Source organism: Lucilia sericata, unplaced genomic scaffold, assembly GCF_015586225.1.
Source record: "Lucilia sericata isolate MDLA Ls3-8-SP2 unplaced genomic scaffold, ASM1558622v1 Contig000203F_arrow, whole genome shotgun sequence".
Classification (NCBI taxonomy): domain Eukaryota; kingdom Metazoa; phylum Arthropoda; class Insecta; order Diptera; family Calliphoridae; genus Lucilia; species Lucilia sericata.
Genome location: NW_023994231.1, coordinates 50,541 through 76,693, shown reverse-complemented (window position 1 = coordinate 76,693; position 26,153 = coordinate 50,541). Strand labels below are relative to the sequence as shown.

General features: G+C 33.5%; 1 protein-coding gene across 1 annotated transcript in view; it reads left to right on the top strand.

Moving 5' to 3' along the window:
- Positions 1-25,873, top strand: part of LOC119601984 (calcineurin-binding protein cabin-1-like) — a 446,878-nt gene extending 421,005 nt beyond the window's left edge. The window contains exon 14 of the mRNA XM_037953280.1: positions 25,699-25,873. Within this exon, the coding sequence (XP_037809208.1) occupies positions 25,699-25,870 (172 nt within the window). The 3' untranslated portion in view covers positions 25,871-25,873. The remainder of the gene's footprint in view (positions 1-25,698) is intronic.
- Positions 25,874-26,153: the final 280 nt, after the last annotated feature.

Below are 26,153 nucleotides of genomic sequence, written 5' to 3'. Positions count from 1 at the left end.
TTCTTCACTTCTTCTTTAAGCTCAACATTCTGTTTTTTAATGTTTTGATTTGTTTGTTATTTTGCTTTACACCTTTCAAAATAAGATAAGACTGCGACGACATGAGCTGATTAAGTTTTGTTTTTATTTCTGCTATGTCGTTTGCACATACATTTTCTCTTGGCGCACAAAATGATACTCATATTCCAGTGATGGATTTTAATAAGGTTTTCATATTGTTTTTTATCAACTTTACTGCAGAGCGCACGTAATGTTTTTTTGCAAATATCACATTCCAGAGCCTCATCACTTTCCAGTATTTCAGTCTTACATTGTTTACATATAACTTTATTTTTATTGTTTAAGCTTTTGCGAGTTTTGCCAGTCATTCTTTAAAACTTTTAAGAAGAGTACAATTTCGCGTACAAAAATAATATATTTAGGTTTTTTTAAGTTGTTTATATATTAAATATTGATATTTATTTCTATAATCTGTCACCGAACTAAAATTGACGTTTGGTCACACAGAAAGTTGCCAGACTATTTTACATGCAGAAATGATGTAAACAAAATTATCTACACAAAAAAGCAATCAAGAATGTATAGTTGGGCATGGCCGACCATATGATACCCTACACCAGTGAGTATGTTAAAAATGTCGATTATTTTTCTAATAATAAAGCATTTGTCCTTAATTCCGATATATTTTAACAATTTGTTACCAAAAACAAATTATTTTCTGAAAGAGGTGTTATATGGGGTCAAAAAATCCTATCCGTATAAATTTTGATAGTACAGACAGACTGACAGGCATAACTTAATCGACTCACTTATAGTTATTCTCAGCCGATTGGTATACTTCAGGGTGGGTGTAGGGCCAATATATTTCGCTCGATGTTATTATTTTATACCTTATTAGAAAGATTTGGTTGAAATGTTATTTATTTATTGTTTTTATTTCGTAAAATTCAGTACAAAGAATAAATCTTACATAAAAGCACTGAATAAATGAAGTAGTTACAAATACATTTAAAATGATCCAACAGGATTAAGAATGCGACCTTATCATTATCCAGTTTCAATCTTAAGAACTCAGGTACATCAGTCAAAGCAGTTAAGCAACTATGATTTGGTTGAAATCCAGATTGACGTGGTGTAAGAATATTGTTATGTTGCAAGAAATTGTTAATTTGATTATGCATTAAACGCTCCATGACTTTGGATAAATATGGAAGTATAGCAATTGGGCGAAATTCATTATATGTTAAGAATATATAATTTTAATGGTACAATTTGTGAAGAAATTACACAAAACCAAAAAAAATTTACCTAAATACTGAAAAATGGTAAATATGAAGAAACTATGCAGATTTTTTTCGTTAAATTTTTCTATTTTAGTAAAAAGTTAATACAGAGACAAAAACCAATTCTTGTTTGAAGTCCAAGACTAAAAATATCATGAAATAATTATTAAAATAGGTTAGGTTAGGTTGATAGGAGGATATATAGTACATCAAATCCGAAGAAATACACCTAGGCCGCTATCGGGCCTAATTATTAAAATAAATATTTCCAAATAATTATTATAAAATGAGAAAAATTAATAAAAATTTAATAAAAATTAATTTGAAAATAGAAAAATATTTGATTAAATTCTAAGACGATCAAGCTATGTCCGTCCATCTGTCACTCTGTTGAAAACACGATAGAGTCCGAACGGAATGAGATAGTGAGTTGAAATTTTCCACAAATATTCTCTATAGGTAAGGTTTGCTTGTTATTGAAATCGATATTGGTCCACATTTTCGGATAGCCCCCATACAAGTGGACTCCCGAAAAACAGCTTTAACGGACATATCTGTTTTAAAAATTCGAGTATAACGATGAAATTCGACATAAGTAAGTTCCATATGAGAAAAAATCTCCCTGTAAAATTTTTTGAGGATCGGTCCATAATTGAACCTACCCCCCATATAAGGTCCCCTTCAGAAAATTACTTAAAAGCTCATTACTGGCTTAAAAATACGAGTATAGCGATGAAATTTCACATAAGTGAGTTTCTGATATGTCTCTGACAATTACCTTAACGCTCATTAAAAATACGAGTAAAGCGTTGAAATTCGAAACGAATAAATATTGCACGAACCGAAACCTTTTTATCAAATTTTACGACAGTCGGTCCATATTGACCCTACTGCCCATATATTTACGTTAGGGTTATGATTTTTGCAAATACCAAAATTACAATAGCATGAGTTTGTAGGGCGTGAAAAGATGTTAAGGAATATGATATTATTTTTTCGCGATCATGAAAAAAGTTCCCGCACCAAATGCGATGAAGTTTTGTATAAATTTTACTTTTTCTATATGAGAAAAATAAATGTTTTTGCCAACATTTCTTAAAGAAAACATTGGTCTTTAAATCCTTGTTATGGAAATTTTAACAAATCGCGATAATATTGCATATTATAGAAAATAATATACTTTTATATGAAAATTTTTAAAATAATTTTTGAAAAATAACGAATGAAAGCATTTTAGAAATTGCTGTCGGTGCGGGAAGCTGTTTGACGAAATTGACTTAAAAAATAGCCCGATATTATCAGGACAGTATGGGATATAAGGCAGTGTTATGGTATTTTGCCGCCAAAAAAAGTCATAACCGTATGTACATATGTTCACGGTTTACAAAATTTAACAAAAAAGTAATTTCCGATAAAACTCATAATCATTAAGACCTTGAGTTAATATGAAGAATTGCCTCGTATTTTGTTAATCTTTTAAAATAAGTAAAAGATTTGATATATTTCGGTATAATTTACCAAAACACATGTATGTCCAAAATTGCTTATTATATCTCAACTCAACTTTATGACCATTTAAAATTTAACAAGTAAGAGTGTTATATTCGGCTGTGCCGAATCTCATATACCCACCATCAAACCGTATGCCGTAAAAGGAATGCTCCCCTATAAACATCAGGGTGATATTTGGAATAAGCCATATCAATTATGGACCGAGCTCTTTTGAACTAACAAAATATTAATTTTTAAAACCCAAATATTTTAGATAAATTTTTAAACCGTGAGCGTATGAGTAATTTTCTGAAGAGGACCTTTATATGCGTCAATTATGATCCGATACTCATAATATTTTGTAAATAGATTTCGTTTGTATAGAACTTATTTATGCCAAATTTCAGCGCAAAACTCGTATTTTAAATAAGGAAAACTCGTATTTTAACTACCAAAACTCTTTCCTGAAGGGAACCTTTTATAGGGGCTAGGGTCAGTTATAGATCAGTCCTCACTAAATTCGGAATGAAGAATTATGTTCCTAAGTATAAATAATAACTTTTTGTAGACCGATTTTGGTTCATATAAAACTTGTGTAAATGGAATATCATCACTGTACTCGCATTTTTATGCCAGTAATTAGCGGTAATGTAATTTTATAAAGGGGCTTATATGGGGGCACAGTGGGGCAGAATGGAAATTTTTTGGAAATAAATCTGGCATTTCTAAACGGCTGATCCGATCGGGATAAAATTTGGTGTGAGCGTAGCCAAGGAGTATTCGAGTTTAAGTTTTGAAGATGAACCCTGCAGATGCCCCAGGGACGGAGCTGTGGCGGCTCAAAGTAGGGTACCTACGACATGTAAAATTTTTAAACTCGTGCCATTTTTTTGTTTTTCACCCAAATACAAAGATTTTTATATTTTGTGAAAGCGCTCGACGAGATCTTGAAAAAACATGCTTGGACATACTACTTATCTCTTATAATATCCGAGTTATAGGCATATAAAAATTTAGTGATACAAAATTTACCATACCTTGGTCCGCCTTTTTTTGAATACCGGGCGTAATTTTGGACCAAATGGACTCAATTTTTTCTTGTTAGTTAGACAACAAAATTTCCAATAATATACAAAAAATTTCAGATCAATATCGTTTACAGATCCAAAAATATACGTTTTTTAATTTAAAAATTCAAAAAATTTTAGATTTTTGGCGTTTTTTTGCCAAAAATGTGTCTTAACTCTTTTATTAATAAAATAAAATTTTTATTAAGAACATATAACAATTTTATAGTTTTCTAAAAGGTATCTTTACGCAGAACGCTTTGGCGTAAAAAACTTGTCCTATTTTTTGAAAATGTTGCCACTGCGTCCTTCCGAATATGACCTATCTTTTATCAAAACATCAACTTTGGGCGACATGTTCTAAAATCCCAAAGCTGGGATCAGAAAACTGAAAGCAGTTTTGGAAACCTCAATATGTTTTCTATTTACTCCAAAAGTATTTTCCCAGCCCTGAAAGAAATGTGGACCCTATGGGCAAAAAAGTAAAAAATCCCATTTTTGGGATCCTATTTTTGGGAATTGCGGGATGCCCTTTGACCTTTTCAATTTTTTTTTTGCATATTCTTATTTGAAATGACAAATTTAACAAGCGTTGAAAATTTCATTGAGTTTTGTTCATAAATAAAGATTTTGTCATATATTACATATTTGTTTAATTTCTAAAACTATGATTTATATCAAAATTTTTATAGGATCGCAGATAGCTACAACAATTTAGTCCATATTTATCCCTTAATATCATTTTTTAGTTAGATATGGAAATTCTCGACCCTTTACAAAAAATTTCAAGCCAATATCTCAATTACATTCAAAAATATGTTCATTTAAACCTGTGTCCTTTAATTTCGTCTTTTTCATATTTTAGTATTAAGTATGACAGAACATACATTTGGTGTTGAATAAAATATTTGGACAATTTTTAAAAATTATTTAGTTAATTATTTTATTATAATATTGTATATAAAATAAAAAAAATTATAATTTTATTATGAGCCACACACAACAACACCTAAATCACCCCACACAAATTACCTTTCCCGCCCACCGAAATATAAAACACAATATCATCAGTTAGTATAATAGCTTTTTTTATTTGAACTGTTTATCTTAAACATAATACAATTAATTCTTACAACCTACTTATATAGTTAATTCCTAACACTACTTATTTTCTATAAAATAATCTGTCATATCGGTATACATATCCAGAAGGTAATATAAGTCCTTTAAATCTTCCTTGTTTTGAGATGATAGAGTTTCATAACAAATCCATCTTTTTCGCATAGTTGAAAGAACAGGATCAGAAGATAGAAATAAACTATTAAAAATATCTTCATTCTGTGATTGCCTGGAGCATTTTCTTGAGCTGAATAGTTGAACATGCTTAAAATCTCAATTCCTCGCTTCCTGGGCTTCTTCTGTTAACTCTCCAAGTGGAAGAATATTCGATTCAATTATTATTTGACCATGACACAATACTTTGTGTACTGTTGGTGTTAGTTCCCTCCATGGATACAGAGATACAAGTAATTTAGAAATTTCAGATGTGTATTCCCCAAATCGATTTTCATTAATTTTATGTTTACTATTCAGTGCCATTAAAATAGTTTTAACTCTTCGAAGCAACTCCTTGTCGATTCCAGTTATTTTTGAAGTAATTTCAAAATCACGAAAAAACCTTCTCGACGTATTACCGTCATTTGTACTACCGCAACTTGAAAGTGGTTTGTCGATGTTTAATCCCATCTGAACTTTAAATTCTTCATGGATTCTGCTTTTTTCCGCAGCTCTCAGTTCTTTCAATTCTTCATTATTTTTTGTTGATTTAGTAGGATAGTTTGTTTTTTTTTTCCTGGATCGCCTTGTATGATGGTAATATATTGTGTCCTTTTTCATGCAGAGCTTTCCTTAATATTTGGTACTTATTTCGACTGAGACCCAGTTCCAACATAAGCGCTATTGCTTCCTCTTCAGTAAAATTTGATTATGATGTTGGAGTTGGTATACTTTCCACAATTCGCTTAAGTCGTTTTGGTGATGCATTAGGAAGAATAGTTGCAATATGTACGACATCCATATGTTGGTTTTCCTTTTTCAGCATTTCGTTAAATGTATCAGCAATTTCCTCATTTGAGATTGAAAAAAGTTTTTGTGTGACCCTCTTTTTTTTTACCTTGAACATAAGTCTTCGTATGACTTGCAAGGCGCTCCTGTTGATGTGTTGTAAGTTGAGATTTCCGTAGTAGTTTCCATCCAACTACAAAATTTTAATCGAAATTTCTTTTGATTTCCATCCACAGACTTACTTTTTACATCAAAAAGTTTTAAAAAGTTTTCAATTTTTGATATGCCTGTTTTGTCTACTTTTCTACTATATGTAGTTTTTATATAATTTGAAATGTCTTCAATTCTTTCTGGCCCTTTTGAAGATATACTCCATAAAACGGAACACAACTCTTCGTACTTTAATGTAATCTTCATTGTAGATTTATTAAATATGGTACTTAAAATCTGAGAAGTTTACTTATATACCAATTCTTGTCATTTCCGATACAGGTATTCCAAAGTAAAAAATTACGAATTGTCTACCTATTAACATTTAGGACTATATTACTATAACCTGTAATTCAGTCATTGATATTTCTTATTAGTGAATGAATCGAAATTATCATTACCTGTATATTTTTACCTATATGATCATAAACGAAACAGAACGAAATGATCTGTCGAAAAAATTTAGGTAAAAAATAGTTATAAATTTTTGAAAATTTAAGCATAATAGGACCTTTCAATTATAAGGATAAGCAAACAAATAGAAAATAGGTAAATATAAGATTTAAATATGTGCTGTCATACTTAATACTAAAATATGAAAAAGATGAAATTAAAGGACACAGGTTTAAATGAACATATTTTTGAATGTAATTGAGATATTGGCTTGAAATTTTTTGTAAAGGGTCGAGAATTTCCATATCTAACTAAAAAATGATATTAAGGGATAAATATGGACTAAATTGTTGTAGCTATCTGCGATCCTATTAAAATTTTGATATAAATCATAGTTTTAGAAATTAAACAAATATGTAATATATGACAAAATCTTTATTTATGAACAAAACTCAATGAAATTTTCAACGCTTGTTAAATTTGTCATTTCAAATAAGAATATGCAAAAAAAAAATTGAAAAGGTCAAAAGGCATCCCGCAATTCCCAAAAATAGGAATGAAAATCCCAAAAATGGGATTTTTTACTTTTTTGCCCATAGGGTCCACATTTCTTTCAGGGCTGGGAAAATACTTTTGGAGTAAATAGAAAACATATTGAGGTTTCCAAAACTGCTTTCAGTTTTCTGATCCCAGCTTTGGGATTTTAGAACATGTCGCCCAAAGTTGAAGTTTTGATAAAAAATAGGTCATATTCGGAAGGACGCAGTGGCAACATTTTCAAAAAATAGGGCAAGTTTTTTACGCCAAAGCGTTCTGCGTAAAGATACCTTTTAGAAAACTATAAAATTGTTATATGTTTTTAATAAAAATTGTATTTTATTAATAAAAGAGTTAAGACACATTTTTGGCAAAAAAACGCCAAAAATCTAAAATTTTTTGAATTTTTAAATTAAAAAACGTATATTTTTGGATCTGTAAACGATATTGATCTGAAATTTTTTGTATATTATTGGAAATTTTGTTGTCTAACTAACAAGAAAAAATTGAGTCCATTTGGTCCAAAATTACGCCCGGTATTCAAAAAAAGGCGGACCAAGGTATGGTAAATTTTGTATCACTAAATTTTTAAATGCCTATAACTCGGATATTATAAGAGATAAGTAGTATGTCCAAGCATGTTTTTTCAAGATCTCGTCGAGCGCTTTCACAAAATATAAAAATCTTTGTATTTGGGTGAAAAACAAAAAAATGGCACGAGTTTAAAAATTTTACATGTCGTAGGTACCCTACTTTGAGCCGCCACAGCGCCGTCCCTGGGGCATCTGCAGGGTTCATCTTCAAAACTTAAACTCGAATACTCCTTGGCTACGCTCACGCCAAATTTTATCCCGATCGGATCAGCCGTTTAGAAATGCCAGATTTATTTCCAAAAAATTTCCATTCTGCCCCACTGTGGGGGGGTAGGGTGAATTACCGACACATTCCGCATGAAATTCGGAGCGAATTTTATAACCGTATTTCATAACTCATATTTTTAAGGCAGTAATGATCGTTTAAGTAATTTTCTCAAGTGGACCTTATATGGGTGGTAGGGTCAATTATGGACCGATGCACATTCAATTTGGTATAGAGATTTTGGCTCGCGAGGAACTTACATACTTGTATCCAAAGTAAATTAATAAAGTAACTCTTTCCTGAAGGGAACCTTTTATAGGGGCTAGGGTCAGTTATAGATCAGTCCTCACTAAATTCGGAATGAAGAATTATGTTCCTAAGTATAAATAATAACTTTTTGTAGACCGATTTTGGTTCATATAAAACTTGTGTAAATGGAATATCATCACTGTACTCGCATTTTTATGCCAGTAATTAGCGGTAATGTAATTTTATAAAGGGGCTTATATGGGGGGTAGGGTGAATTACCGACACATTCCGCATGAAATTCGGAGCGAATTTTATAACCGTATTTCATAACTCATATTTTTAAGGCAGTAATGATCGTTTAAGTAATTTTCTCAAGTGGACCTTATATGGGTGGTAGGGTCAATTATGGACCGATGCACATTCAATTTGGTATAGAGATTTTGGCTCGCGAGGAACTTACATACTTGTATCCAAAGTAAATTAATAAAGTAGCATCACTTGAACAGCTGACTATTTTTTTTAAACTAGATAAATGAAGCAAGTTGTCAAAGTTTGTTTTGAAAATTGTTAACATTGTTTACGTCGCCATTTTTAAATTGTGCTTTGCTATTTGTTAAAATTTGTGAAAAGTTGAAAAAGTGAATTAAAAGTGGTTTTAAAGAAGTTTAAAAGTGTAATAAATTGTATAATATATAATAATATAATTAAATCGTTAATATTTTTAACTTAAAAGTAATATTTTTTTATTTATGTTTTGTTCACATTGTTGTTCAAGGAAATTTTATTTTGACACAATCTTAAATTATTCCAAAAACAAAATACATGTGGTTGTTGTAGATGTTGTTGTACAACAAGAGATGTCGCTACTTTATTAATATACTTTGCTTGTATCACATTTCATTGCTATAGTCGTATTTTTTAACCAATAATGAGCGTTAAAGTAATTTTTCGAAGCGGACATTGTATGGGCGGCAGGGTAAATTATGGACCTTATGTCCATATGTGTCAAATTTCGTCACTACATTAATATTTTTAAGCCAGTAATGAGCATTACAGTCATTTGTAGAGGGGGACCTTGTATGGGGGAAGGATCATTTTTAGGCCGATCCAAAAAAAATTGGTACAGAGGTTTTGGCTCGTAAGAAATTTACGTGTGTCGCATTTCATCGCTTTACTCATATTTTTAAGGCAGCAATGAGCGTTAAAGCCATTTCCTGAAGTGGACTCAATAGGGGGAATAGGGTCAATTATGGACCTATCCACATAAAAGTTGGTAAAGAAATTTTGGTTCGCGTGGAACTTAATTCTGTAAAATTTTATTGCTATATTCGTATTTTTTAGCCAGTAATGAGCGTTAAAGTCATTTTCAGAAGGGGAACTCGAATTTTTAGGCCAGTAATGAGTGTTAAAGAAATTTTCTGAAGGGGACCTTATATGGGGGTAGGGTCATTTATGAGCCGATCCTAAAAAAATTGGTTGAGAAGTTTTGGTTCGTTCGCTATACTCGCATTTTTAGGCCAGTAATGAGTTTTCATCGCTATACTCGTACTTCTAAAGCAGTTATGACCGTTAAAGCTATTTTTTGGAGGTCCACTTGTATGGGGGCTGTCCGAAAAAGTGGACCGATATTGCCCATTTTCAAACCTTAGCAATAGAGAATATTTATGCAAAATTTCAACTGTCTAGCTCCTCTCGTGTGGTCCCTATCGTGATTTCAACAGACTGACGGACGGACATGGCTAGATTGTCTTAGAATTTAATAAGGACCCGGAATATATATACTTTTATGGGTCTATGACCAATATTTTGATGTGTTACAAACGGAATGACAAAATCAATTTGGGTATAAAAAATGAAAAATGCTTTTTTCATTAATTTCAAAACTGTACTCTCATTTGACAACTTATATAATTTCATTATAATAATTCCATTAATACATTTTGGTGGAAATATATATGGTTGTAAACAAATGTAACCAAAATTATGGTTGTTTTATTTTTTTATTAGTCCATGTGCGAGCGTTTATTAAATTAAATTTAAGCAAAACCTCTAAAATTTATGTGGATCGGTCCATAATTGACCCTACCCCTCATATAAGGTCCCCTTCAAAAAATTACTTTAATGTTCCTTACTGGCTTAAAATTTGACATAAGTAAGTCTCTAACGAGCCAAAACCTCTTTACCAAATTTTATGTGGATCGGTCCATAATTGACCCTACCGCTACTTTGATGCTCATTACTGTCTTAAAAATACGACTATACCGATGAAATATACGAGTTAAGCAATGAAATTTGACATAAGTAAGTCTCTTACTATCAAAATCCTCTCTAGCTTATTTTATGTGGATCGGTGCATAAATGACCCTGTCCCCTCCAAATAATTACTTTAACGCTCATTACTGGCTTAAAAGTACGAGTGTATAGATGAAATTTGACATAAGTAAGTTTCTTACGAGCCAAAACCTAAAAAACTTTTATAGGAACGTAAATTTTCCTTCCGAATTTAATGTTGAAAGTGTTGGGAACTAATATTCGATGTAAACATGTTTTATATGAACCAAAATCGGGCTAAAAAATTATGAAAAATTTTTTGAAAACAGTCAATAAATCACCCTACCTCTCATATAAGGTCCTGTTCAGTAAATTTGATGAGTAATAGCACCCTGATATTTATAGGAGAGCATTCCTTTTACGGCATACGGTTTGATGGTGGGTATAATAGATTCGGCATAGCCGAATATAGCACTCTTACTTTTTTTTAAATTTTTTTAGTACCTTGTATTCTATACTATAAAAATTAAAAAAATTCCTGTTCAGTAAATTTGATGAGTAATAGCACCCTGATATTTATAGGAGAGCATTCCTTTTACGGCATACGGTTTGATGGTGGGTATAATAGATTCGGCATAGCCGAATATAGCACTCTTACTTTTTTTAATTTTTTTAGTACCTTGTATTCTATACTATAAAAATTAAAAAAATTCTACCACTTTTTGGTTAAAACTACATTTTTTAATTTATTTTAAACCCATAAGAATATTATTTTTATACATTTGTAAATATGTAATACATTTGAAAATATTAGGTAGAAATTATATACTTTTAGGTTGCTACTAATGACTTCTACAGAAAAATCTATAAGCCGTTCGAAAAATATAACCATTTAGGATTTAAGGCAATTTAAAAAATACATTCGAATATATGTATAAATAAATTAAAATCCTTACAATTTTTAATCTAAATTAATGTACATATTAATTCACTATGTTAAATAATCTATAAAAAATGTGTAGTTAGTTTTATAAAAAAGAAAATTTTGAAGAGCGTAAAAAACTTTATCCACAAATATTTGGTTTAATTTCGTTTGTATTTTTGGTCCTTCGTTGTGGGTTATATCGTTGTTTATATTTTTGAGTTTCAGGAAAAAACATGATTTTGTGATTTTTTTAACTTTAAACCGCTATAACTTTGACGGCTTTTGCTATAAATTATTCACGAGAAGATAATTGTACTTCTAAGAAGTCGGACAATGCTCACACAAAATATCGTTGATGTGCTATTAAAAAATTTCATCATATTTTTGAACCCTCTAAATTAAAAAGAAAATTTATATAAGTTTGTCATTCCGTTTGTAATTACTATAATATAATTTTTCCGACCTTATAAATTATATACATTAGGGTGGGTCTAAAAAAAAGTTGAGCCTCCTACGATTAATGATATGTTAATAACATATCATAATAAAATATTTTTTGCCACGCCTAGAAATATCGACCTTTTTGTTTTTTATATGTTACGCCGCCATTTTAAGTCCGACCGTAACATATCATATATCAATATTTATGGCTTGACTGTAGCTATATTTCACTCTTAGACAATTTTTTAATTCGACGTCATATTCTATGCGTGACTTCTAAAATTTTGGATCGTTCCCAAAAATCTAAAATTGTGGCTATACATTTAATTACCCAGCAAAAAAAGAACTTCCAAAGAAGCGAAAAAGAAGTAGAATTTACTCCATGGAAGTACTGAAAAAGAGCTGAAGAAGTGATGATTTTAACACAGGCTTGTCATAGGATGGATGTCCTTCTTATTTGATTCCAAATTCACTACTTCTGAAGTCATTCTCAAGAAGTAATTTTTATGCTATTTTTTTGGAAATTATTCGGAAGTGAAATTGTATTATTATAGAATACAACTAATTTAACTTAAACAATATTAACATTAATGAGAGTAATAGACACATTTAATAAAACAGAAGCCCAAAAGTAAAATTGTTTATCTCCCAAGAATCTAAGAACAAAAAAATATCTTCAGCTTTAAAAAAATATAATTATTTTCGCATCTTCGGAAGTCTTTAAAAATCACTTCCTCAGAAGGTTAAATAATTCACTTAGTGCTACTTTTAAAGTGGTGATAAATGTTATTCTTTTGGAAGTACTTCGTTTTATTTTTGCTGGGTATATGAAATATTACCTTTAGAAATGCTCACTTTTATGCATAAGGAGCTGTTTTACAGGTTCTAACTACAAACAATTAATTTGCTAGGAATATGATCGAAAACTATTTTTTTCAAATTAATTTACAATACAAAAATTGCATCCTAACCCCTATCTTAACAAAAGAAAGATAATTTTATTTAGCATTTAATTCTATTAACTAAACATTTTATTTTATAAAAATCGATGAAAAATTAAAGTGTTATGCTAAGTTTTAAAAAAAAGTTTTTTATGTTTTTTTCCATACAACTACTTGTGTTTCTTGTTTTTTTTTATCAATTCTGAAAAATGATTATACTAATTTTTCTAAAATGTGATAAATTTATTTTATAATAAATTAACCATTATTTTACATAGTTACATATTTTTAAAGAAGTTCTTGAAATAATTAAAACTACTAAAAAAGGAATAGTCGGGAAAGGCCGACCATATGATACCAGATATGAGCATATCTAAAATGTGATTTATTCTTTAATACAGCATTTATATTGAATTTTGTCTTATTTTCCATATACTATTTAACTAGGATCAATTATGGACCGATCCTATCAAAATTTGGTGAATGGATTTATGTTCATACAATAGTTAGATATGCAGAATTTCATCATAATGATAGTGTTGAAGAGCGAATTAACCACCTTGAAGCCATAATTAAGAGCTCCAAAGCCCTATTCGGGGAGTAAGTGCATGAGGGTTAGGGTAATAATGGACCGATTTAATCCATTGTCAAACAACTTCGTGCTTCGGAAAAATGAAACATATGAGCCTATTTGTATCGAATTATCTGGATAATTTCGACTTGTAGTTTCATTGAAGTTTGATTTGTTTGAAGTCGGATGAACATAGCTAAACCACTAGTGTGCTGTAGGATATAATTAACTTTCCTCTTTTTTGATAGAAAGTGGGATCTAAAAGGGTTTGTAACGGGAAAAATAAAAAGGATTTCTGTTTTATAATTCATTTTCAAAAAAATGTTTTCGACTTTTTTTCTGGCAAATTAATTGTATGTTATGAGAACGGTTGATAATGAATATTTGAACATTTTTAAATATCTATAAAATAGCCGTTTATGCATAAAAGTGAACATTTCAAAAGCCTATATTTCATATAATTAAATGCTCTTTATTCTTGTATAGCAACAATTTCAGATTTTGTGGAAGGATCCGAGATATCAGAAGTCGGGCATAGAATGTTACGTCTAATAAAAAAATCTAGTCGTGTAAAAAAAATAATTTTTATATTTTTGGAAATATTATTAACATATTTTTAATCCTAGGGGGTGACTGACACAACTTTTGTTTTTGTCCATAGAGATCGACCCACTCTAATATAAATATATTCTGGATCCTTAGAAATAGATAGCAGAGTCGATTTAACCATGTCCTACTGGCTGTCCGTCTGTTGGAATCAGTTTTTAGAAGACCCCAGATATCTGCGAGATCCGAATCTTCAATAATTCTGTCAGAGATTCTTTCGAGAAGAATCAGCAAAATCGGTCCATAAATAACTGAGATATGAGCAACAATCCAAGACAACCTCTAAAAATCTCAAGAAAAATTTAGAAACAAACAATAACAACAACACACATAACCAATAGGTTAGGTTAGGTTAGGTTATTGAGGCAGTCGGCCATTTGACCGACTCACTTGGGTCCTAATGGTCCCGTTGTGGTACCCTATAGCGGATCCTGCCAAGAGAAGACCAACCTATGGGACATTACATGTCCGTGATTAACATGGTGTTAAACCAGCCAGAGGCACGAATGAACGATTCAATCTTATATATGTCTATATTAGATAAAGCCGCAAGTTCATGCAATATTGGACTGCCTAGAAACTCAGTCCTGATATTAGATAGGGCAGGGCAGAGGCAGAGAAAGTGTTCTACAGTTTCCTCTTCTTCCTCACTTTGACAGCTCCTGCAATAATCATTGTATGGAAGATTTAGTCTTCTTGCATGCGCACCTAAAGTACAGTGCCCTGTTAGGATGGCTACCAGTTTGCGTAGTCTCATCCTTGGAAGCCCCATCAGACAGAAAGACCTTCGCTCATCATAGAGAGGCTAGGTCATTCTTGATGTAGAGCAATAGGTCAGTGATGATCATCTGGTCTGAGCAGACCCATAGAGTTCATGCTGAATAAAAACCTTACAGCATGAAAGCGGAACACCGACTAGTGTGTCAGTGTCCCCTGTATGAAGGCGGGAGCCAGTTTTTGCTAGTTCCTCCGCTTTTCTGTTTCCGGGAATGTTAGAATGACCCGGTACCCAGAATAGTTCCAGGCACGAATGGTTCGCCATCTCGTCAAGAGACACCCGACATTCGCGAACCAGTCTGGATGTCGTGTAGACACCAGTTAGAGACTTTATAGCAGGTTTACTGTCAGTACAAATTCGGATATTAACATTGTATATCCTATAGTACCTCATCCAGTTAACCGCTCTTTTTATAGCTGAGATTTCAGCCTGTAGGACGCTGCAGTTATCGTTCAGCTTAAAACATACCGCTTTATTTAAGCAGGGAATAAAGAAGCCACCACCCACACCTGTAGTGGACTTAGAACCATTATTCCTTCAGTATGATTGCAGTAGGTGGATTTTTCCAAAGCTTTCCACCAGACATGCGCTCCATACATCAGAATAGGCTTTATAACCATGTCGAAGATCCATTTTGCAGTCTTGGGACTAATTCCCCAGTTCTTACCAATGGCCTTCCTACATGCGTACAACGCGATAGATGCCTTAGAGGCTCTCGCTTTGATGTTTAGATTCCATAGTAGCTTAGAATCGAGAATGATACCTAAGTATTTTGCACTGTCGGAGAGTTTAAGCTCTACCCCATTCAGGCGAGGAAGAGGAAAGGAGGGAATCTTGTATCTGTTCGAGAATAGAACAAGTTCGGTCTTCCCAGGATTGACACTGAGACCACTGTTCTAGCTCCATCGACTCAGTCGGCTCAGTGATTGTTGCAGGCATTGTGAGATGGTGGTTAGATGTTTGCCAGAGACAGCGACCGCCACGTCATCCGCATATGCAATAGTCTTGCACTTCATGGAATCGAGTTCCATGAGTAGTGAGTTAATGGCAATGTTCCAAAGAAGAGGTGATAAGACTCCTCCTTGTGGAGTGCCGCGTTTCGCCATCCTGTAAACAGTGGCATTTCCCATGGTAGAAATTATGACTCGATTAGTCAAAAGTCTACTAATAAATTGGGAGATCGGCTGGGTAACACCCAGCCTAGCCAGTTCCAATAAAATTGATTCTGGTAGTACATTATTAAAGGCCCCTTCAATATCAAGGAAGGCCACTAATGCATATTCCTTGTGCTCGAGGGATTTTTCAACAAAGCCTACGAGTGAGTGAAGTGCAGTTTCAACAGATCTACCTTTCATATAGGCATGTTGAGATGCAGATAAACGGTCAGAATCGATCGTACTTCTAATGTGCAGATCGATAATCCTTTCCAAGGTTTTCAAGAGAAAGGATGACAGACTGATTGGCCTGAAATCTTTCGGTTTAGTATGAGAGGCCTTCCCCCCTTTGGGGATAAAGACCACCGTGCATCTGGTCCAAGATTCAGGAATGTAGGACCATTCAAGACAGGCCGAGTAGATTCTAGTCAGCCAGGGGATTATGACATCCTCATTGTGCTGGAGATCAGCAGGTATTATTCCATCAGGACCCGGTGATTTATACGGGTCAAAGCTCTCGAGGGCCCATTTCAGCTTATCCTCATTAATGAGATTGTTTGCCTCCATGCGCGTATCAGAGAGTTCATTGGAGAGCTCCCCCGTGAGAGGAGAGTTACCAGGAAAATGGGCGTCAAGGAGGACTTCTAGAGTCTCCTTACCGCAAGTTGTCCATGAGCCACAGTCCTTTTGGATGTAGCTAGGAACAACCGTCGATGTAGACAGTATTTTCCGCAAGCGGCTCGTCTCAGAAGATCCCTCCACGCCGCTACAGAAGGATAACCAAGACTTGCGTTTTGCATTCCTGACCAGGTTTTTGAACCTGTTCACTGAGGCTTTATACTCGTTTGGCCTCATTAAACAATCTGCGACACGCTTTGCGAGTGTCTGCTATTTCCGAGGACCACCATGGTGGTTTACTCTTACCTTTACAGACCTTTGGTCTGCAAGATTCCGAGATTGCTCTGTCGAACGCATTTGTAAGTACGTTAGTCGCATTCTCAATATCCGTCCGATTTTGTATGTACGGTGGTTGCTGGAGAAGGTTGGATAGGATCTCATGTTGTCTTGTCCAATCCGTTCTTTTCCTATTTCGAATAGGCATAGCCTTCGTTTCCCTGACCTCTATTATAAAGTCAATATACATGTGATCACCCTCCATTCCCTGATCATGTTAAAATGCCTAGAACTAACTAGCGTAATGTCTAAAACCTCCCTTCTGTTCGACACCACAAAGGTAGGTTCTGAACCAGTATTAACTACATCAATACCATTGCAAAGAATAAAGTTGAAAATTGACTCACCCCTTGCGTTGATATCCGAGCTGCCCCATATCTCATGATGTGCATTGGCGTCAGCCCCAATTATGATCGGCAACTTTTCATTGTTCGCCCTATTTACAATATCGCGAACCTTTTTGTTTGGCGGTGGTTCGCAGTGGTCATGGGCCATGTAACAGGAGACCACTAGTATGGTACCAGAGCTTGTCTCCCAGGCCGCTACAACAGTGTCTTCATCGCTGTAATCAGAGAGGATGAAGACCTTTAGATCGCTTTTGGCAAGTATACATGATCTAATCCTACCTATACCATTCATGTATAAAAGCTTATAGCCTTTGATACTAAGTCCGCAAACCCTTTCACGGTGGATCCAGGGCTCTTGGACCAGTATGAGCTCCTCCCCTCTCTCTGCCAACCGGAGGAGCAGGGCAGCCGAAGCTGCTTTGGAATGGTGAAGGTTAATTTGTGTGACCTTCACCATTCTTCTTCTTCTTCGAGACGCGTAAAACGGTGACGTTGGCGTCCTCTTGATCGGATTTCAGGAGGTCGTCCTCGTCAACCGTTTCGCAGCCGTCGACTGTCTCTTCAACCCCCTCGAAAAACTCACCAACCAGTTGTGAATTGGTTGTCGAGTCCTCCTCGGCGATTGAACTGGCAGCCTCGTCGCACGACATCTCTTCCGGAGCCGGATCCTCGTCATTGTGAACAGTTTTGTCCTTGTCAGGGATGGCAAATTTGGTACGATGGTACTTTTTTTGATACTATTTGATGTTCAAAAGTACCGTGATACTCCCGAGTCTTATTTGATACTCTCAGGCCAATATCTCATCCTCCGGTTATCGTTTACCAGGTGGATATACTGCCGGTTAAAATAATTTTTGTATGTAAAATGTCAATTTATCGTTATGATAAAACATAATCAGACAATGAGAAAATGGGGTCAAAGTATCTTTAAAAGTTCAAATTTGAAATTCTAAGAATGTTTTGAAATCTAGTTTTAAAAGCCACTTTTTAGAAGTATGTTTTGCAAATAACCAATGCAGCTCATTTCGAATTTTTATCTTGATTGACATTATATGAATATTAATCTAATTAAATTCCATTGTTAATATTATATGAAAAAATTACCAAAAATTTCAATTTTGAAAAAATATTTGACTTTAAAACTAAATATTTCCCAATGATAGAAGCTCGAAGGACTCAATTTCTATCTAATATAAAACGATATGTTTTGAAATTAAGAATTCAACCATAGATAATAAGAGAAATTTTTGGTGAAAATTATTTGGACTTTAAAACAAATTATTGTTTCATGTCATGGATGGTCTTATGTATGGTCTCATGTGTAGAATTTGATATGACTATTGATTTTTTAACAAATGAACACCTATGTACATCGAATTTTAATTTAATAACACATATGTATATTAGGGTGGCCCCAAAATGGAAATTGCTGATGTTCCCACCGAAAATGAAAATTTAGTTCATTCTAAGATTCCATTTCTCAAAATTTTTGTCCTGACGTCAATATTTGGTGAGCTGGATCAAAGGATAAAAAGGTCCTTTTTAGGGTTTTTATGTTATTTTTTCACATTTTTGACAAATAAACCATATCCAAATTTTGGTTCATATGAAAGGTCCTTGGGAGACGATTTCAATGACATACACAAATTTGTATACAACACCAAAATGATTACAAATGTCGTAATTTTTCGCATACGCGTAATTTCATTAGCTTTACAATGGTATATAACACTTTATGGTTTCATTCTATTATCAATAAAATTTTTCAGTTTAACTATTTACCAGTGTCGGTTTTTTCTAAATGTTGATTTTTTCGAATATCGAATAACCCGGTTTTTTAACTTTTTAAAAGCCGGTTTCGAATACTTTTATTTGCTTTGTATTCAAAGATTACTTCAATTAAATTTTGAAATAAATAATAATACAGCCTGTCTAAATTTTAAAATATTCGAGTCAAGAAACTAGAGTATATTTTTCTAAAGCACTTTTGGTTAAACTTTTTTGATTTTCCTAATTAATTAAAAAAATTTATTTGTAAAATTGATTGGAATAACTGTTGGATAAAATTTTATCAATCTTAAGATTATATTCCAATTACTATAATTAATTTGTCGCTGAAATATTATAGCAGTGTTGGAATGCCTATGAAAATTTACTAAACAGGGACTTTAGAATAATCTAGGATTATGATTCTTCCCAATTTTTTACATTAAAGAAATAATGTTTATTTTAAAAAATCAGTTCGGGTCATAATTTTTTTTCAAATTAAACTAGAGGTTTTTATGTATAATAAAAAACAGTTTTCTCTGAATTTGAAAAATATCAACCGGTTTTTTTCAAATGTCAACTATTCGAACTACTCGAAAACCGGTTTTTGGAAAATGTCGAATAATCGATCACCCTACGGTATATAATTTGTTGTTAATTATTTAAAAATGTCTAAATATGTGAAGGTGTATTTAAAAAATTAACAACTTTCAGCAAAAAAAATATTTTAGTACTCTAAAATCCAAAAAAGTACCCTCTGAAATATTTTTTGATACTGAAACAAAATCTCATTATCCATCCCTGGTCCTTGTCGTCACCTCGGTAGACACGGAGAAAGATCGACTCAAAGCCGTAGTAGACCTTTCCTCGTCTCTCCCGAAGCGGCGCCAAGGACTCCTTGTTCATAACGACGGTGATCCTTCTGGAGTGTCCTTCAGATTCGGATACCCTGACTACCTTCCAGTCATGTGTGGGGATTTCAGGGTTTCCAATCTTCAGTAACTCCAATATCTCCTCTGGTTTCGCTGGCTCGTCGGGAACCAGGGCAGTGGACCTAGGCCGGCGTGGTATCTCGTCAACAGAGACCACATCCAGCATCGCTCCATCCCACAGGCCATCCAAAAGAGCTATCGCCAGCTTAAGTAGCTAGCAGATCGCTCATTTGAGCAGGCCATTAGCTTTACCTGACCACGGTACCAGCCAACATCATCACACTGAGGGGGGGGACCTGGGTTCTCCTTAAGAACTCGCCAGAACACTCCCATCAGCTTTCTACGCACAATATCCCAGTTTGAGTGGGATATAGAGCAATCTGAATCTGCACGGTCGATGATAGCTCTAACGAGGTGACCCTTGGCAACCTCACTGAAGGACCTATCAAACGTCCTATGCTGCTTCAATTTCTTGGTCTCGGGCTGTTGCGACTGACCTTGTGTCTCGTCCTCCGAACGTTGCCGTTTAGGCGCGTCTTTCGACGTGAGGGGGAGAGTTTGTTGGTCAGCCAAGACGGACTTAGCCCAGTTTAGGGATGACAAGTCATCGGAAGACAGGGACTCGGCAGGTTCTTTACCTAACCGGTCGATAATTTTCTCTGCGGCGCGCCGTTTAATGAAGGCCCTTCTAGCAGGTGTTACGTGCCTTGTGGGTTTACTATCTCCCGGTTGGGCTGGAGGCACAGCTGAGGAACCCGAAATCAAGTTCGCAGATCCTTCACTGGCGGGGGGAGGTGTTGCTATGGTACCCGAAATCTGGTTCGCAGTACCATTGCTCACAACTGGCACAGGGTTGACTGCCTTAGCAGTACCCAAGACAGGGGAATTGGCCGAATTTTCATCGGTAAGGGCCTGGGCAGCCTTTGAAGTACTTGGGGTAGAAGACAGAGGTACTTCGCCACCTTTGTTAGTGCAACCCTTTTTAGGGGGTGCTTTCTTTAGGCATTCGTTGGATTTGGGTTTCCCCTCCTCCTTTCCTGCCAGTGATTGATTGCCGGTAACTCGCGGATTAGTCTGGCCCGGTGTTGCCGCCAAACTAGCCCGGATCTTAGTAGCATTCGATTCACCCCGACCTGAAATCGCCGCCGCGGGAATAAGGTCTCCGGAGATTGTAAGGCCCCCGACCGGATACATGGGGCACAACTTTTTATCGGACATTTGACATATAAAAAGGGTTTGCATTTTTTACTTACTGCCAAGTTTTGGAGGCTGCCTCACCACATGGAGAAGGCAGACCACCAAGCCGCCCAATGTGGGAAAAACAGACGCTGGTGGATTTGACGGACGTTCAGATGGACAGATCCAATAGGATCAAAAAGAACGGACCGGTGCTACCGAGTGCCCTCTCAGCCACGAAAAGGGAAAAACACCCGGCAGACCCAAGAGATCTGGTAGCCGCCCCATAGGGGAGAAACAGACGCTACCAGGTTTTGGGGGGGGGGGGGTAGTTCTTAGTAAGTGCTCGCCATGAGCCCCTCTGGTATGGGTGACCCTATCCAGTACGGCCTGCATGGGTCAACACACTTAAGTCTTCGCATCGCGTCAAGATGACTACCCTTCGCGATGGGTAGTTAGAGGTTAGAAGATAAAATTTGATCAACATTTTAAGAAACTATAATTTTAAAGGCACAATTTTTGAAGAAATTAAAAAAGGAATACCATTTACCATTTCACTATTTTAATCGATTTCCGGCACGGGTTCCCGTTATCCGATTTCGATAAAATTGAATACCAGTTAGTTTTAGACACTAATGAACAAAATAAAAGCCATTTGAGCAAAATTGATATTTTTGTGCACCTCTAATAACCATATGGTAAATTGTGTTATTGTACTAGCTTGTGTATAAAAACGAAGCAAAGAAAGAACAATAATTACGAATGAAGCAGTGGGTTGTTATTGGTTAGAAACATGAAACATATGTACATATGTAGAGCGAGCTCAGATTAAGTGAGAACCTATAAAAGGGGACTTTTTGGTACTTTCTCGTTCTACAAAAGGCACTTTTTGAATTTTCTATAACATTGAAGCTAGACCTGGTCCACACTAGGAAACTTTTGTTAAGAAACTTTTTCTTAATTTTCTTTTGAAGTTTCCTTAATGTCCACACATAGAAACTTTTGTTTCAGAAACTACGTATTAATTGCATTGATTTGTTGTTGTTTGAATGAGAAGAATAACAAAACAAGTTTCCGTGTACGAGAAACTCCGTACCGCGAGAGAGATGAATGATATTCTTTCTCTTTCTCTCTCATGCAAAATCAAAAGTTTCCCAAAAAAAGTTTCCTAGGACTTTTTGATACTTTTTCGTTGTACAAAAGGTACTTTTTGAATTTTCTATAATATTGAACCTAGAAACATGAAATTAAGCTTTTTTTTCCTCCATTATAAAATTGGTATCAAGATACGAGTTCAAGGACTCAGAATGTATTGTTGGTAACATTACATCCTCTGAATTCACTTTGCACCCAGGAAAATGTGTTAGGAAAAGGGTCTCTAAAGTTCCAAATGCAGATGTTGTCCAAGTATCATTATACCTTTTAATATTGCCCGGACGGTATTCTGTTTGGACATAAATTTTCTTAATCTGGAGATGTCCTTTATGGTATCAATTTCATTTAATTTATCTGTAAAATATTGTCTCTTAGATTTGCTAATGTGCTTTTTATATTCCTGGCATTTCTATGTGATTACCATTTACTATCCTTATAATATTTTCTTGCAGTACATAATTCTTTTGTAGCCCTTTTTCTCAGTTTTTCCAGTTCTTTTTGTTCCTATGCATACCGTATGGACAAGATGCTTTAAAAGCTTTTTTGTGATATCTTCAATGTCCTCAGTATTTTTTATAACATCATTAACTGATGGATAAGTTTCTACTAAGGACAGCCCTATTTATTTTCCTAGGATTCCTAAAATTCTTTGGAGATTCAGAACTCGATATAAATAATTCAAATACCAAGTATTTGTGGTGTGAAAATTTTATTTCCTCTGAAACTCTCCAGGAACAGAGTTCTAAAGAGAGCAATTCATGTAGAACTCCTTTTCTATTTCGTGTCTCAAAGGTTATACGTTGTTACATATCGTCACCTAAAACGCAAACGGCCCTATCTAACATTTTTAAAATTTTACAGGAGAAGCAAAAAACTATTTATATTGAAAAGTTTGTTTCAATCAACGCGATTTATTTGTAGTAAATAAACAAATTGTTTAATAGTGAAACCTACCATTTGTTATGATAGTTGACAATGGCGTATATAAAAATCGATAAATTGCACTTTTTACCTTTAATATTGAAATGTTTTTGTAGATAGGGCCTTTTGTTTTTGGTTAATAAAATCGATAATTTTTGTTAGAAGAGTCCAATTTTTGGTGTGGACATTTGTTTTGATGCAATACATTAGAATCAACATTAAAATCGATTTTGAATTTTTGGTTAGTTAGGGCCGTTTGCGTTTCAGGTGACGATATACACTATCGGACAAAATAAAGTGCAAAAGTACTCATGCTATATTCTTTCATCGAAAAATCGGTTAAATGATTATTGAATAATGAAAATTTTTCAAAATCATTTAGTTAATATACAATGCTACAAAAATAACAATAAAACTAAATTATTGTACTTAAAATTTTTCTGTATAACATCTAAAATTAAAGTAAATTCACTTTTTTGTCGGTCAAAATAAAGTGTAAAATTTATATTTCTTGTATATCAAAATTTTTTATCTATTTTGGTTCTGATTTTAATATTTGGATCTACTTAAGCCATTTTGTTCTCCATTATTATTCGCAATCGCCTTCCCTTCCCCTGACTTTCCCCATATGATAATTTTTAAAAGAAATCCGTTTTTGATTACTATTTCATCGGAATTTTTTGATCAATTGTGGTACAATTTTTTCCTACAGTAATGTTATTTTTTAACTTTATCAAGTGCTTAAGCTTGTAATCTTGCCGAGATATAAAGTTGCACAAGTCCATTTCAAAGGCACTGATCTTAAGATTTGATTGTAATATGCTCACATAGTGTTCTCTGGAGCTTTTTGAATAAATTTTCCCTAGGTTTCCCACACCTAAAGTTACAAATTGGACACAAACGAAGAGTTAACTGACTCATACCTACAACCTTTTACCAACGTATTTAAAAGTATTAGTGTTTAATATTCTATTTTTTAGCTCAAATTTACGTAGTTGGTCAGATGAGTCCCAATTTGTACCGAAAATTTTAAAATGTCGACAATGATTGTAAGTTAAGCCCTTCAATATACAAAATCTTAAAAACAATACCCCAGGTTTTAAACATTATGGTGGAGGGCTATCGGTATTGGTACATTATTCAACTTTAGGAGCGAGATTCTTACTGAAAATGGAGTAAACAATAACAAATGAGCAATTCACGAGCGTATTTAATAAAAATTTTGAAATAAATGCCGTAAAAATGGGTTTGGGAGACTTAATGCCTCAACAGATTCATGACTTCAAACACACGACAAATGTTAAAAACACCATTGTAAGAAAAAAACACTGAAAAATTGGAACGACCTGCTCAGAGCATCTCCCTAAATCCAATAAATAAATTTTTGGCCACAATTGATCAAAAAATTCCCTCTAAAATAGCGAACAAAAACGGATTTCTTTTGAAAATAATCGTATGGGGGAAAGCAAGGGGAACGGATAGTGATTGCGAATAATAATGGTAAAATAATTACAAAAATGGCTTAAGTAGATCCAGATATACAAATCAGAATCAAAATAAATAAAAAATTTTGATATACAAGAAATTTTAATAATGATATATAAAATTTACACTTTATTTTGTCCGACAAAAAAGTGAATTTACTTTAATTGGTATGTTATACAGAAACATTTGGATGGAATTATTTTGTTTTATTGTCATTTTAGTAGCATTGTATATAAACTAATTAAATTTAAAAAATCCATATTGAATAATCATTTAACAGATTTTTCGCTGAAAGAATATAGCATGAGCACTTTATGTATGTATGTTTGTATGTATGTATGTATGTATGTATGTATGTATGTATGTATGTATGTATGTATGTATGTATGTATGTATGTATGTATGTATGTATGTATGTATGTATGTATGTATGTATGTATGTATGTATGTATGTATGTATGTATGTATGTATGTATGTATGTATGTATGTATGTATGTATGTATGTATGTATGTATGTATGTATGTATGTATGTATGTATGTATGTATGTATGTATGTATGTATGTATGTATGTATGTATGTTTAAACATGACAATAAAATTAAACTCGAAAACCATTTGGCCGATTTTAAATATTTTGACGGATTTGTGTTCAGTCTGTCCAAATTAGTAAGATAACTTATTTTGCAACAGAAAATTATGCACTTATCCAGAATTCAAAGCAATTTTTTAAAAGATATACAGTTTTGCATTCAGATTTTTTTTTTTTATAAAATTGCGAAAAATATTATTTGTCTTTGAAATTTATATCATGTATGCGAGATTGATTGCTGAATATTTTGCCTCATTTTCATGAAAATTTGAAGAATTGCTTTTTTATCATTGTTTTAATAAAATTTTGGATCTTAATTTAATGAAATTTGTTCAATCCAACAGATTATATTTTAACAAAAATAAATAATTTAATTTGAAGGAAATTCATTTCTATGAATAAAATTTCTATACTATAGATTTGAATAAAGAAATCTGTTGAATTACCTACGATATTTTTTCTGTATACATATTTATTTGTTTTAATTTTTTTTAACACAGAGGCTAATTTAATACGTTTACTTATTTATAGCATGCAAAATATTTGGGAAGAGTGTGAGGAAGTTTTGCGTTGTTTCGAATGCTGCATCAATTTAAACCGATTTCAAACCCTTTTATGGATTGAGTATGGATCATTCAGTTATACAATTCATTCATGTTTCTCCCGGTATCTTAAATGCAATTCAAAAACTGATGAAACGTAAGTATATAATCCTAGATATAAAATAATGAAAATTCCGGAGGCTTCAATGTCTCAAAGCACTTGAAATGTGACAAAATAGTTTACTTAAGTATTTTAAGAAAAATTCCAAGACCAAAATGATTTTTGTCGTAAGTCGGGAATTATTGGTGCAATTATCGAATAATTTGGCAAGGCTATTTGTTCTACTAATGCACATTTTTGCGGTATGAATAAATTAGTTCCGTTATACGATATTCTAACGAAAACGTTCAAAAAATTATTATTATATTTTTTGAAAAATGTTT